This window comes from Balaenoptera borealis (assembly GCF_965194805.1).
Source record: "Balaenoptera borealis genome assembly, chromosome: 3".
NCBI classification, from domain to species: domain Eukaryota; kingdom Metazoa; phylum Chordata; class Mammalia; order Artiodactyla; family Balaenopteridae; genus Balaenoptera; species Balaenoptera borealis.
In genome coordinates, this window is record NC_138866.1 from 84183406 (window position 1) to 84198239 (window position 14834).

The 14834-nt window shown below is 41.0% G+C and overlaps 1 protein-coding gene across 10 annotated transcripts in view; it reads right to left on the bottom strand.

The window, feature by feature from the left end:
• EXD1 (exonuclease 3'-5' domain containing 1) overlaps positions 1 to 14834 on the bottom strand; it is a 78634-nt gene that overhangs the window by 49633 nt on the left and 14167 nt on the right. For all 10 annotated transcript variants that reach the window (XM_082387246.1, XM_082387245.1, XM_082387239.1 and 7 more), the window contains one exon: positions 12497 to 12583. In XM_082387246.1, coding sequence (XP_082243372.1) covers positions 12497 to 12583 — 87 coding nt within the window. The remainder of the gene's footprint in view (positions 1 to 12496; positions 12584 to 14834) is intronic.

The window sequence follows — 14834 nt, forward strand, 5'->3', positions numbered from 1 at the left end:
TGTAGAAGTTTGGAAAATAATTCTCCGCTAGACTGTAAACTCTGTGAGAGAAGAGGTTATGTCAGATTCACCACTCGTAGCTGAAGCAACCACTGGAACAGAGCCAGGCACGTGGACGGCTGTCATCCATCTCTTCAGTGAATCACTGCGTCATGCCACACAACACCCCCTTCCGTTTTTTCATATAAAAGATGTATAACACTCTAATAATATGCATTCAAATCTATATCCCACTTCTTCTTTTCATAAACTTTCAAACATTTTTCTATGCTGCATTTGTCATCGATTTTGACAGTCACATAAGATCTATCAAATGTACTGTAATGTCTGCTACTGTTAACTAAGTGGCTTCTGACTTTTCACCACTATAAATTATGCCAAAATGAATAGGTTCTCATGGAAATTTTTCTTCATGTTTTGAACTATTTAGGATAGATTCCCAGAAACAGCCCTGAGAAGTAGGCCAAAGGACAAAAAAACCTTTAAGACTCTTAAAAAATATTTGCTACCTTAAGACATAATATTATACCTGAAAATATCTGACCACAGATGAAGGTTAAACATTTAAATAATTTAAAGTTAAAGAAAAGCAGTGGGAGGGACTTCCCTGGTGGTGCAGTGGTTAAGAATCCACCTGCCAGTGTGGGGGACACGGGTTCAATCCCTGGTCCGGGAAGATCCCACATGCCACAGAGCAACTAACCCCGTGTGCCAGAACTACTGAGCCTGTGCTCTAGAGCCCGTGAGCCACAACTACTGTGCCCATGCACCACAACTACTGAAGCCCACGTACCTAGAGCCTGTGCTCTGCAACAAGAGAAGCCGCCGCAAATGAGAAGCTTGCGCGCCGCAAATGAGAAGCTTGCGCACCGCAATGAAGAGAGTAGCCCCAGCTCGCCGCAACTAGAGAAAGCCCGTGTGCAGCAATGAAGACCCAATGCAGCCAAAAAAAAAAGAAAAGCAGTGGGAAATACTGACAGAAAGAAAGCAGATTAGAAAAAACAGAACAAAGAAACACAAAATGAAAATAAAGGTTTAGGAATTAAAGGTGCTAGATACTGAGGAAAGTGAGGAGCTGGAAATAGAGGGATAGGCTGGAGGTCTGTATGTGAAGAAGTAAGCCTCCAAGTTATCCCTTCCCACTCCCACGGAGGACAGAAGATATATTCTCTGGATAAATCCAACAAGAGAGGCTCTAGGGTTGGGAATATAAGATATAGAAGAGGGCAGAGGTTTGGTAATGGACTGAAAAATGAGTCTGCACACAATTGTGAGCCTCCAGAGCTTTTCCCTTGTAGCTTCCAGCTTGATACCACCAGCCTGTACTGGAACAGGAGGATAGAGGGCTCCAAGGAAGATGGCTTCAGGACAAAGATGCAGCACAGATTATCAGGATAGATGTAAGCATGTGAAAAACTACATTGAGGGAAAAATGTGGGAAGGCTTCGTCACAAATGAAAGGAAAACAAAGCTAGTAAGATGAGGCAATTATCAATTCTATGAAAAACAAAAAGTTGGGCAAGAAAAGAAACAATCTTACTGGCCCAACAAGGAGCAATGGTTACATAGCCATAATCACATATAGCCTGACTCCTGTCTTAACCAAAAATTGGGATATAACTTCCCCCCAAAAAAACCCAAAAACACTAATTTGAAAACATACATGCACCCCAATGTTCATAGCGGCATTATTTACAATAGCCAAGACATGGAAACAACCTAAGTGTTCATCAGCAGATGAAGGGATAAAGAAGATGTGGTGTATATATACAATGGAATACTACTCATCCATAAAAAAGAATGAAGTTTTGCCATTTGCAGCAACATGGATGGACTTGGAGGACATTATGCCAAGTGAAATAAGTCAGACAGAGAAAGAGAAATACTGTAGGATATCACTTATATGTGGAATCTAAAAAATACAACAAATGAGTGAATATAACAAAAAAGAAGCCGACTCACAGATATAGAGAACAAACTAGTGATTACCAGTGGTGGGGGGAATATAGGGGTGAGGCAGTGGGAGGTACAAACTATTGGGTGTAATATAGGCTCAAGGATGTATTGTACAACATGGGGAATACAGCCAACAATTTTGTGATAACGGTAAATGGAAAGTAACCTTTAAAAATTGTATAAAAATAAAATCTTTTAAAATTGGGATATAGCTAAATTGGGAGGCTCTAGGGAAGTGTGGGTGCTATAAGTGAGCAAAATCTTTGTTTAGCATAATAAAAGTTAATAATTTGTAAAACTGATGAATAAAGAGAGAGCAATAAGCATATTATCAAAAAACGAAAATAGACACATTTCAACATGTTAAAAGTAGTTGCCTCTGTACTTTTTTGTGTCTGGTTCCCTGGTTTTTGAGGCTGCTACCAGAGGACACCCCTTGATGGCATGGCTCTGGTGGCCAGGGTGGCTTGTATTCCTGGGTTTCGTGGGACTGTGGCAATCGGAGGGACAGTTCTTGGCCAGGCTACCACCCCTAGGGCACTGCACAGACAGTGGACTGGGGCACACTCTCCAGTCTTTCTGTGAAGGAGGGCTCTTCGCTCATCCTGGAGCTTCAGCCTGAGGGGCAGGCTTCAGGGTTGGTACACATTAGTGGCCTATGGAGCTGCTCTCAAGGAACATAAGCTGTGGACTCCATCTTGACACTCTCCCTTGCTCCAGCTCACCTATATCACCCAGAAAAGAGCTTTGACACTCATCTGGAGCCCTGATTTCTGCAACTGCTGCTCAGGGGACACCTCCAGATTGCCTGGCTCTGGTGGCCAGCAAGGTTTATGCTTGTGGTCCCACAGGAATGTACATATTTGCATACTTAAAAAACTGATGCCTGAAGGTCTCACTTCCAGTCACCCTGAGTCTATGTGCTGAGATCCTCCCCTTTAGGACACTGACAGGTCTTGGGACATCCTCAACTACTGGGAGCTATTAAAAATATAATAGGCTGCTTGGACAAGGCAAAGAGGTTTGAAAGACAACCAGGAGCTGAGGCAGGGTTGAATGACAAGGTTCATCTCCTACATGAGGCCACTCCTTAAACACTGGGAGGAGTGGTTGTTTCATCTACTATATAGAAACCAACACAGAGAGTCAACCTCAGGAAAAAAAAACTTAATGAAATGGAGATAAATAATTTACCTGATAAAGAGTTCAAATAATGGTCATAAAGATGTTCACCAAACTGGGGAGAAGAATGGATGAACACACTGAGTACTTCAACAAAGAGATGGAAAATGTAAGAAAGTACCAAATAGAAGTCACAGACCTAAAGAATATAATAATTGAACTGAAAAATACACTAGATGGGTTCAATAGCAGACTAGATAAAGCAGAAGAAAGGATCAGTCAACTCAAAGACAAGGCAGTGGAACTCACCCACTCAGAGCAGCAAAAAGAAAAAACAACGAAAAAAGTAAAGACAGCTTAAGGTCTTATGGAACAGCATCACATGGACTAACATTTGCATCATAGGTCTCCTATAAGGAGAATGAAATGAAAAATGTAAATGAAATAATGTTTGTCAAAATACTTTTTCAACTGTAAAGTGCTGTACACATGTACTTTAACAACCTTGTTACTGGATTCTTAAAAAAAAAAAAAAGCACCACCTCTGAAGAGAGAAATGGAGTGAGGATTTTTCTGTCCTCATAAGCCTTTTAGCATTTTTTTTTTTTGCTTTTAATACATAGGGCATGTGATACTTTGATTTAAAAAATTAAACATACAAGTCCAAGGACCTGGTGGGAGAAAACGTGCCCACTGATTTGCTCCCAGTCACAAAAGACGATATTTGTAACCAACTGGATGTCCCCTCTGGTATCTAGACAACAAAAGGGGACAAATTAGGAAATAACCTAGAGGTGCCCAGGCCTGCATTACCGGGAAGTCCACCCTTTTGTTTTGGTAGAGAGAGGTTTTGGTTTGGTTTCTTCCTCCCTCCCCAGCTTTATTGAGATAAAATTAGCATATAACATTGTGTAAGTTTAAGGTATATAACATGATAATTTGATGTAAGTATATACTGCAAAAGGATTACTATGATGAGGGTAGTTAACATATCTGTTACCTCACATGGTTATCTGTGTGTGGTGAGAACTTTTAAGATCTACTCTCTTAGCAGCTTTTAAGTATACAATACAGTATTATTAACTATAATTACCGTGCTGTGCATTACATTCCCATAACCTATTTATCTTATAACTGGAAGTTGTACCTTTCGACTACCTTCATCCATTTCCCCCATTCCCCCACTCCTGGCACCACTACTCTACTCTCTGTTTCTATGAGTTTGGTTTTTTTAGATTCTGCATATAAGTGAGAGCGTACGGTATTTGTCTTTCTCTAACTTATTTTACTTAGCTGAATCCCTCCAGGTTCATCCATGTCATCACAAATGGCAGGATTTCCTTCTTTTTCATGGCAGAATAATATTCCATTGTACATATATATCACATTTTCTTTATCTATTCATCCATCTATGGACACTTGGTTGTTTCCATGTATTGGTTATTGTAAATAATGCTGCAATATGAACATGGGAATACAGTTATCTCTTTCAGATCCTGTTTTCATTTCCTTTGGATATATACCCAGAATTGGGATTGCTGGACCATATGGTAGTTTTATTTTTAATTTTTTTGAAAAGCCTCCATACTGTTTCCATAGTGGCTCCACCAATTTACACTCCCACCAACAGTGCACAAAGGTTCCCTTTTCCCCATGTATTCATCAGCACTTATCTCTTGTCATTTTGATAACAGCTGTCCTGTGTGCGGTGATATCTCATTGTAGTTTTTTTTTTAAATAACGATAGCTATATTTTAAAATATTTTATTCATTTTATTTATTTATTTTTGGCTGCTGTGGGTGTTAGTTGCAGCACACAGGATCTTCATTGTAGCACACGGGATCTTCGTCGCAGCATGCATGATCTTTCGTTGTAGCATGCAGGCTTCTCTCTAGTTGTGGTGCGCGGGCTCCAGAGCTCGTGGGCTCAGTAGTTGCGGCACGCGGGCTTAGTTGCCCTGTGGCATGTGGGATCTTCGTTCCCCAACCAGGGATTGAACCCGCGTCTCTTCCGTTGGAAAGCGAATTCTTAATCACTGGACCACCAGGGAAATCCCTCTCATTGTAGTTTTGATTTGTATTTCCCTAATGATTAGTGATGTTGAGCACCTTTTCATGTACCTGTTGGCATTTTGTATATCTTCTTTGGAAAATTGTCTATCCCAATCCTTTGCCTGTTTTTTTTTTGTTTTTTGTTTGTTTGTTTGTTTGGTTTTTTTTTGGCTGTGTTGGGTCTTTGTTTCTGTGCGAGGGCTTTCTCTAGTTGCGGTGAGCGGGGGCCACTCTTCATCACGGTGCACGGGCCTCTCACTATCGTGGCCTTTCTTGTTGCGGAGCCCAGGCTCCAGACACGCAGGCTCAGTAATTGTGGCTCACGGGCCCAGCTGCTCCGTGGCATGTGGGATCTTCCCAGACCAGGGCTCGAACCTGTGTCCCCTGCATTGGCAGGCAGATTCTCACCCACTGCGCCACCAGGGAAGCCCCCCTTTGCCTGTTTTAATTTTTATTTATTGATTTATTTATTTACTGGCCACACCGCACAGCATGCGGGATCTTAATTCCCTGACCAGGGAATGAACCCGTGCTCCCTGCAGTGGAAGCGCAAATTCTCAACCACTGGACCACGAAGGAAGTCCCTGCCCATTTTTTTTTTTAATTTAATTAATTTATTATTTTTGGCTACATTGGGTCTTCGTTGTTGTGCATGGGCTTTCACTGGTTGTGGCGAGCAGGGGCTACTCTTCGTTGCAGTGTGCAGGCTTCTCATTGCAGTGGCTTCTCTTGTTGTGGAGCATGGGCTCTAGGTGCGTGGGCTTCAGTAGTTGTGGCACAAGGGCTCAGCAGTTGTGGCACGTGAGCTCTAGAGCGCAGGCTCAGCAGTTGTGGCGCATGGGCTTAGGTGCTCTGTGGCATGTGGGATCTTCCCAGGCCAGGGCTTGAACCCATGTCCCCTGCATTGCCAGGCGGATTCTTAACCACTGTGCCACCAGGGAAGCCCCCCTGCCCATTTTTAAATTAGATTATTTGTTTTTTGCTATTGAGTTGTTATGAGTTCCTTATATATTTCGGATATTAACCCCTTATTAGCTATATGGTTTACAAATATTTTCTCCCATTCCATAGATTACCTTTTCATTTTGTTGATCCTTTCTTTTAATGTGCAGAGCTTTTAAATTTTTGTACTGTTTTAATGTTTATTTTTTATTTATTTTTTCTTATTAGTCATCCATTTTATACACATCAGTGTATACATGTCAATCCCAATCTCCCAATTCATCACACCACCACCACCCCCCGCTGCTTTCCCCCCTTGGTGTCCATATGTTTTTTCTCTACATCTGTGTCTCAATTTCTGCTCTGCAAACTGGTTCATCTGTACCATTTTCTAGGTTCCACATATATGCATTAATGTACGATCTTTGTTTTTCTCTTTCTGACTTACTTCACTCTGTATGACAGTCTCTAGATGCATCCATGTCTCTACAAATGACCCAATTTCGTTCCTTTTTACGGCTGAGTAATATTCCATTGTATATATGTGCCACATCTTCTTTATCCATTCGTCTGTCGATGGGCATTTAGGTTGCTTCCATGACCTGGCTATTGTAAATAGTGCTGCAGTGAACATTGGGGTGCATGTGTCTTTTTGAATTATGGTTTCCTCTGTGTATATGCCCAGTAGTGGGATGGCTGGGTCATATGGTAATTCTATTTTTAGTTCTTTAAGGAACCTCCATACTGTTCACCATAGTGGCTGTATCAATTTACATTCCCACCAACAGTGCAAGAGGGTTCCCTCTATGCCCACTTTCTGGAGAGTTTTTATCATAAATTGGTGTTGAATTTTGTCAAAAGCTTTTTCTGCATCTATTGAGATGATCATATGGTTTTTATTCTTCAATTTGTTAATATGGTGTATGACATTGATTGATTTGCATATATTGAAGAATCCTTGCATCTCTGGGATAAATCCCACTTGATCATGGTGTATGATCCTTTTAATGTGTTGTTGGATTCCGTTTGCTAGTATTTTGTTGAGGATTTTTGCATCTATATTCATCAGTGATATTGGTCTGTAATTTTCTTTTTTTGTAGTATCTTTGTCTGGTTTTGGTATCATGGTGATAGTGGCCTCATAGAATGAGTTTGGGAGTTTTCCTTCCTCTGCAATTTTTTGGAAGAGTTTGAGAAGGAGGGGTGTTAGCTCTTCTCTAAATGTTTGATAGAATTCACCTGTGAAGCCATCTGGTCCTGGACTTTTGTTTGTTGGAAGATTTTTAATCACAGTTTCAATTTCATTACTTGTGATTGGTCTGTTCATATTTTCTATTTCTTCCTGGTTCAGTCTTGGAAGGTTATACCTTTCTAAGAATTTGTCCATTTCTTCCAGGTTGTCCATTTTATTGGCATAGAGTTGCTTGGAGTAGTCTCTTAGGATGCTTTGTATTTCTGCTGTGTCTGTTGTAACTTCTCCTTTTTCGTTTCTGATTTTATTGATTTGAGTCCTCTCCCTCTTTTTCTTGATGAGTCTGGCTAATGGTTTATCAATTTTGTTTATCTTCTCAAAGAACCAACTTTTAGTTTTATTGATCTTTGCTGTTGTTTTCTTTGTTTCTATTTCATTTATTTCTGCTCTGATCTTTATGATTTCTTTCCTTCTGCTAACTTTGGGTTTTGTTTGTTCTTCTTTCTCTAGTTCCTTTAGGTGTAACATTAGATTGTTTATTTGAGATTTATCTTGTTTCTTCAGGTAGACTTGTATAGCTATAAACTTCCCTCTTAGAACTGCTTTTGGTGCATCCCATAGGTTTTGGATAGTTGTGTTTTCATTGTCATTTGTCTCTAGGTATTTTTTGATTTCCTCTTTGATTTCTTCAGTGATCTCTGGGTTATTTAGTAATGTATTGTTTAGCCTCCATGTGTTCGTGTTTTTTACGTTTTTTTCCCTGTAATTGATTTCTAATCTCATAGCGTTGTGGTCAGAAAAGATGCTTGATATGATTTCAATTTTCTTAAATTTACTGAGGCTTGATTTGTGATCCAAGATGTGATCTATCCTGGAGAATGTTCCGTGCGCACTTGAGAAGAAAGTGTAACCTGCTGTTTTTGGATGGAATGTCCTATAAATATCAATTAAATCTATCTGGTCTATTGTGTCATTTAAAGCTTGTGTTTCCTTATTAATTTTCTGTTTGGATGATCTGTCCATTGGTGTAGGTGAGGTGTTAAAGTCCCCCACTATTATTGTGTTACTGTCGATTTCCTCTTTTAGAGCTGTTAGCAGTTGCCTTATGTATTGAGGTACTCCTATGTTGGGTGCATATATATTTATTATTGTTATATCTTCTTCTTGGATTGATCCATTGATCATTATGTAGTGTCCTTCCTTGTCTCTTGTAACATTCTTTATTTTAAAGTCTATTTTATCTGATATGAGTATTGCTACTCTAGCTTTCTTTTGATTTCCATTTGCATGGAATATCTTTTTCCATCCCCTCACTTTCAGTCTGTATGCTTCCCTAGGTCTGAAGTGGGTCTCTTGTAGACAGCATATATATGGGTCTTCTTTTTGTATCCATTCAGCAAGCCTGTGTCTTTTGGTTGGAGCATTTAATCCATTCATGTTTAAGGTAATTATTATTACCATTTTCTTAATTGTTTTGGGTTTGTTTTTATAGGTCCTTTTCTTCTCTTGTGTTTCCCACTTACAGAAGTTTCTTTAGCATTTGTTGTAGAGCTGGTTTGGTGGTGGTGAATTCTCTTAGCTTTTGTTTGTCTGTAAAGCTTTTGATTTCTCTATCGAATCTGAATGAGATCCTTGCTGGGTAGAGTAATCTTGGTTGTAGGTTCTTCCCTTTCATCACTTTAAGTATATCATGCCACTCCCTTCTGGCTTGTAGAGTTTCTGCTGAGAAATCAGCTATTAACCTTATGGGAGTTCCCTTGTATGTTATTTGTCGTTTTTCCCTTGCTGCTTTCAATAATTTTTCTTCGTCTTTAATTTTTGTCAATTTGATTTCTATGTGTCTCGGCGTGTTTCTTGTTGGGTTTATCCTGTAAGGGACTCGCTGCACTTCCTGGACTTGGGTGGCTATTTCCTTTCCCATGTTAGGGAAGTTTTCGACTATAATCTCTTCAAATATTTTCTCGGGTCCTTTCTCTCTCTCTTCTCCTTCTGGGACCCCTATAATGCGAATGTTGTTGCGTTTAATGTTGTCCCAGAGGTCTCTTAGGCTGTCTTCATTTCTTTCCATTCTTTTTTCTTTATTCTGTTCTGCAGCAGTGTATTCCACCATTCTGTCTTCCAGGTCACTTATCCATTCTTCTGCCTCAGTTATTCTGCTATTGATTCCTTCTAGTGTAGTTTTCACTTCAGTTACTGTATTGTTCATCTCTGTTCTTTAATTCTTCTAGATCTTTGTTAAACATTTCTTGCATCTTCTCAATCTTTGCCTCCATTCTTTTTTTTTTTTAATTTTATTATTTATTTATTTATTTATTTATTTTTATTTATGGCTGTGTTGGGTCTTCGTTTCTGTGCAAGGGCTTTCTCTAGTTGCGGCAAGTGGGGGCCACTCTTCATCGCGGTGCGCGGGCCTCTCACTATCGCGGCCTCTCCTGTTGCGGAGCACAGGCTCCAGACGCGCAGGCTCAGTAATTGTGGCTCACGGGCCTAGTTGCTCCGCGGCATGTGGGATCTTCCCAGACCAGGGCTCGAACCCGTGTCCCCTGCGTTGGCAGGCAGATCCTCAACCACTGCACCACCAGGGAAGCCCTGCCTCCATTCTTTTTCCGAGGTCCTGGATCATCTTCACTATCATTATTCTGAATTCTTTTTCCGGAAGGTTGCCTATCTCCACTTCATTTAGTTGTTTTTCTGGGGTTTTATCTTGTTCCTTCATCTGGTACATAGCCCTCTGCCTTTTCATCTTGTCTATCTTTCTGTGAATGTGGTTTTTGTTCCACAGGCGGCAGGATTGTAGTTCTTCTTGCTTCTGCTGTCTTCCCTCTGGTGGATGAGGCTATCTAAGAGGCTTGTGGAAGTTTCCTGATGGGAGGGACTGGTGGTAGGTAGAGCTGGCTGTTGCTCTGTTGGGCAGAGCTCAGTAAAACTTTAATCTGCTTGTCTGCTGATGGGTGGGGCTGGGTTCCCTCCCTGTTGGTTGTTTGGCCTGAGGTGACCCAACTCTGGACCCTACCCGGCTCTTTGGTGGGGTTGATGGCAGACTCTGGGAGGGCTCACGCCAAGGAGTACTTCCCAGAACTTCTGCTGCCAGTGTCCTTGCCCCTTGGTGAGCCACAGCCACCCCCTGCCTCTGCAGGAGACCCTCCGACACTAGCAGGTAGGTCTGGTTCAGTCTCCTCTGGGGTCACTGCTCCTTCCCCTGGGTCCCGATGTGCACAGTACTTTGTGTGTGCCCTCCAAGAGTGGAGTCTCTGTTTCCCCCAGTCCTGCCAAAGTCCTGCAACCAAATCCCGCTAGCCTTCAAACTCTGATTCTCTAGGAATTCCTCCTCCCATTGCCAGACCCTCAGGTTGGGAAGCCTGACGTGTGGCTCAGAACCTTCACTCCAGTGGGTGGACTTCTGTGGTATAAGTGTTCTCCAGTTTGTGAGTCACCCACCCAGCAGTCATGGGATTTGATTTTATTGTGATAGCGCCCCTCCTATCGTCTCACTGCAGCTTCTCCTTTGTCTTTGCATGTGGGGTATCTTTTTTGGTGAGTTCCAGTGTCTTCCTGTCAATGACTGTTCAGCAGTTAGTTGTGATTCCGGTGTTCTCGAAAGAGGGAGTGAGAGCATGTCCTTCTACTCCGCCATCTTGAACCAATCTCGAGCTTTTTAATTTGATGGTGTCCAAATTGTTTATTTTTGCTTTTGTTGTTTGTGGAGGTTTGTTTTAAATAATTTTCATTTGTGCTGCTAACTCTAACCTAGTCATCTAAAAGCTAAGGTTTACCTAGAAAGTGCATGGAACAAGAGGGAGGCAATTTAATTCCTGAGCAAAACTGGGCTTGATACCTCCATTCCTTTCCCTTTGAGAAAGTAAACATTCCAGAGGAAAGAGTTCAAGAAGGCAGACTGCCAATCCTAATAAAAATATTCTCTCAGTAGGCTGATGTAGGTCTTCAGTCAAAGGATGGAGGACGTTGATTGGGAACTCAGCTGGCTTTCTTGGCCCACTCCCCCTTAAATACTGATGATGCTGAGTTTGATCCAAAGGTGGTTACCCATCCTCTAGCTATTCAAGGCTCACTACAAAGTTCTTTGGATATAATGTATATCCTCACCTACATCTCCTTGATCCAGGAAAATGAGAATGATGTGGCAGAAATTTACTGTGGAAGTCCACCAACCAGAGGAAAGATAAGAAATTCTCCGTATTTCGGGACTTCCCTGGTGGTACAGTGGTAAAGAAGCTGCCTTACAATGCAGGGGACGCAGGTTCAATCCCTGGTCAGGGAACTAAGATCCCACATGCTGCGGGGCAACTAAGCCCGTGCACCAGTTACTGAGCTCACGCACCTCAACTAGAGAACCCGCATGCTGCAAACTACAGAGCCCATGCAGCCTGGAGCCCGTGCATTGCAATGAAAGATCCTGCATGCCTCAACGAAGGTCCCGGGTGCCACAGCTAAGACCCAACACAGTGAAAAATAAATACAATAAATAAATAAATAATAAATCTTAAAAAAAAAAAGAAATTCTCCATATGTCTAAGGCAAGAGAACAGAGCTGGGAAAGAAGACCTCAGGTAGAGCCTCTGAGACAGCAGAGACAGCAACGATGATTATAAAGCTCTTTCCTTTTTTTTTTTGGCTGCACCACACAGAATGCAGGATCTTAGTTCCTCGACCAGGGATCAAACCTGTGCAGTAGAAGCACGGAATCTTTTTTTTTTTTTAATTTATTTTTGGCAGTGTTGGGTCTTCGTTGCTACGCGTAGGCTTTCTCTAGTTGCGACAAGCGCCGGCTTCTCATTGCGGTGGCTTCTCTTGCGGAGCATGGGCTCTAGGCGCATGGGCTTCAGTAGATGTAGCATGTGGGCTCACTAGTTGTGGCTTGCGCTCTAGAGCACAGGCTTAGTAGTTGTGGCACATGGGCTTAGTTGCTCCGCAGCATGTGGGATCTTCCCCGACCAGGGCTCTAACCCATGTCCCCTGCATTGGCAGGCAGATTCTTAACCACTGCTCCACTGGGGAAGCCCCAGAAGCAAGGAGTCTTAACCACTGGACCACCAGGGAAGTCCCTAAAGCTCTCTCCTTTGAAAATAATAAACTGAGTACAAGAAAATTGAAAGACATTCCAAACAAGCTATAGGACAGTGACACTGGGGTGACATAAAAAAGACAATTAAAATAAATTTACCAGTGAATCTACAATTATTTCAAAATAAAAAGTTTTAAGAAATCTTTTACCTGAAGCCAACATAGTTTCCCATGACGACACACATTAGCTCCTTCTGCTGCCACACTCAGGACACTTTGCTTCTTGATGTGCAGCATCTGGTAAGAAAAGGAAGAAAATAAAAATCTCCAGAAGATAAATGTTGCAATTATAACATCATGAATGGCACAAGTAAAGTGGCTAGAAATAAACAAAGTGGATCATATTTTTTTAAACTTACAAAATCCAAAACACGTCTACTTCACACACACACACACACACACACACACACAAATCACACTGAATGCTTCTGATCCTCTTTTCAGTGTTCACAAAGTTATTCCACAACTGGAAAATAAATCATTCATATTGCAAATGCTAACAAGAGTTGAAAACTCAGATACCTTTTGTTACCACTGATGTTACAGCGAAAGGTTTCTAGTCTTTACGGCAAGATTCCTCATGCAAAGAACAGCAATTTACTATACCTAAAGGGAACTCACACAGTGGCTGAGTCTCATAGTATCTACTGTTCAGAATGAGAAAAACATAGACTCAACAGGTCCTTTAAAGTCTTGGATTCATTAAATTATTCAAAACTGAAATAGGGGTATCCTGGAAACACATGCTGGTCCTCTTATTATCTATATTCTTATATTTCAAAACATTATACAATTCTAAAATCTTTACTGCATAATCCATGAAAATATCTGCGTGGCACAAGATTCTCCCCATTTTACAGGTAGATAAATTACTCAAGAATAGAAAGGCAAAGTAACTTACACTAGCACAATATCTTCCTTTACAGAGCATAAAGTGTTCTATATTCTGAGTATCTTTCATCAATGATAAAAAAAGGGGACTCAACTTCAGTTCCATTCTCAATCAACAAGAAGGCTGCAAAACTAGGAACAAAAGCTGTATTTCCCTACTGATAAGAATTTCCAACTAACTCTTTAAATTTCCAGAGCAAAAGTTCTTATCCTATTATTTGTTGTTGTTGCCATGGACCCTTTAAAGCATCTGTTGATATATAAAGAATTCTTGTAACTCAATTAAAATGGCAAATGAATAGATATTTCTCTAAAGAAGATATACAAATAGCCAATAAGCCTATATGGGAAAAGAATCTAAAAAAGAGTGGATACATGTATAGGTATAACTGATTCACTTTGCTGTACACCTGAAACTAACACAACATTGTAAATCAACTATACTCCAACAAAAATTAAAAAAAAAAAGAAAGGGCTTCCCTGGTGGCGCAGTGGTTGAGCATCTGCCTGCTAATGCAGGGGACACGGGTTCGAGCCCTGGTCTGGGAAGATCCCACATGCCGTGGAGCAACTAGGCCCGTGAGCCACAACTACTGAGCCTGCGCGTCTGGAGCCTGTGCTCCACAACAAGAGAGGCCGCGATAGTGAGAGGCCCGCGCACCGCGATGAAGAGTGGCCCCCGCTTGCCACAATTGGAGAAAGCCCTCGCACAGAAACGAAGACCCAACACAGCCAAAAATAAATAAGTTAAAAAAAAAAAAAACTAAATGGGAAGCACCTCTTTAAAAAAAAAGAAAAAAATAGCCAATAAACACATGAAAATACGCTTAACACTATTAGCCTTCAGGGAAATGCAAATCAAAACCACAATGAGATACTATAGATCTATGAGATCTATAGTGGTGTAGATCACACCACTAGGAAGGCTATAATTAAAATGACAGATAATAGTGTCAGTAAGAATGTGGAGAAATTGGAACCCTCACGCCCTGCTGGTGGGAAAGTAAAGTGGTGCAGCGGCTTTGCAAAACAGTATGGCCAATCCTCAGAAAGTTAAACACAGAGTTATTACATGAGCCAGCAATTCCACTTGTAAGTATCTATCCAAGAGAAATGCAAACGTGTCCACACAAGAACTTGTATATGTATGTTCACAGCAGCACTATTCATAATAGGCAAAAAGTAGAAACAATCCAAATGTCCATCAAATGGTGAAAGGATAAATGAAATGTGGTATATCCATACAAAGGAATATTATCTGGCAACAAAAATAAGTGAAATACTGATACACGCTATAACATAGATAAACCTTGAAAATATTATGCTACGCAAAAGAAGCCAAGCCAATCACAAATGACCACACATCGTATGATCCCATTTATATGAAATGTCCTAAACAGGCACATTCATAGAGGCAGAAAATAGATTAGCGGTTGCCAGGGGCTGGGGGTACTCAGAAGGGATTAGAGGTGTTGGGTAAGGAATATGGGGTTTCCTTTTGGGGTATTAAAAATGTTCTAAAATTCATTGTGGTGATGGATGTACAATTCTGTGAATATGCTAAAATCCAGTGAACTGTACATTTTAAATTGGTAAA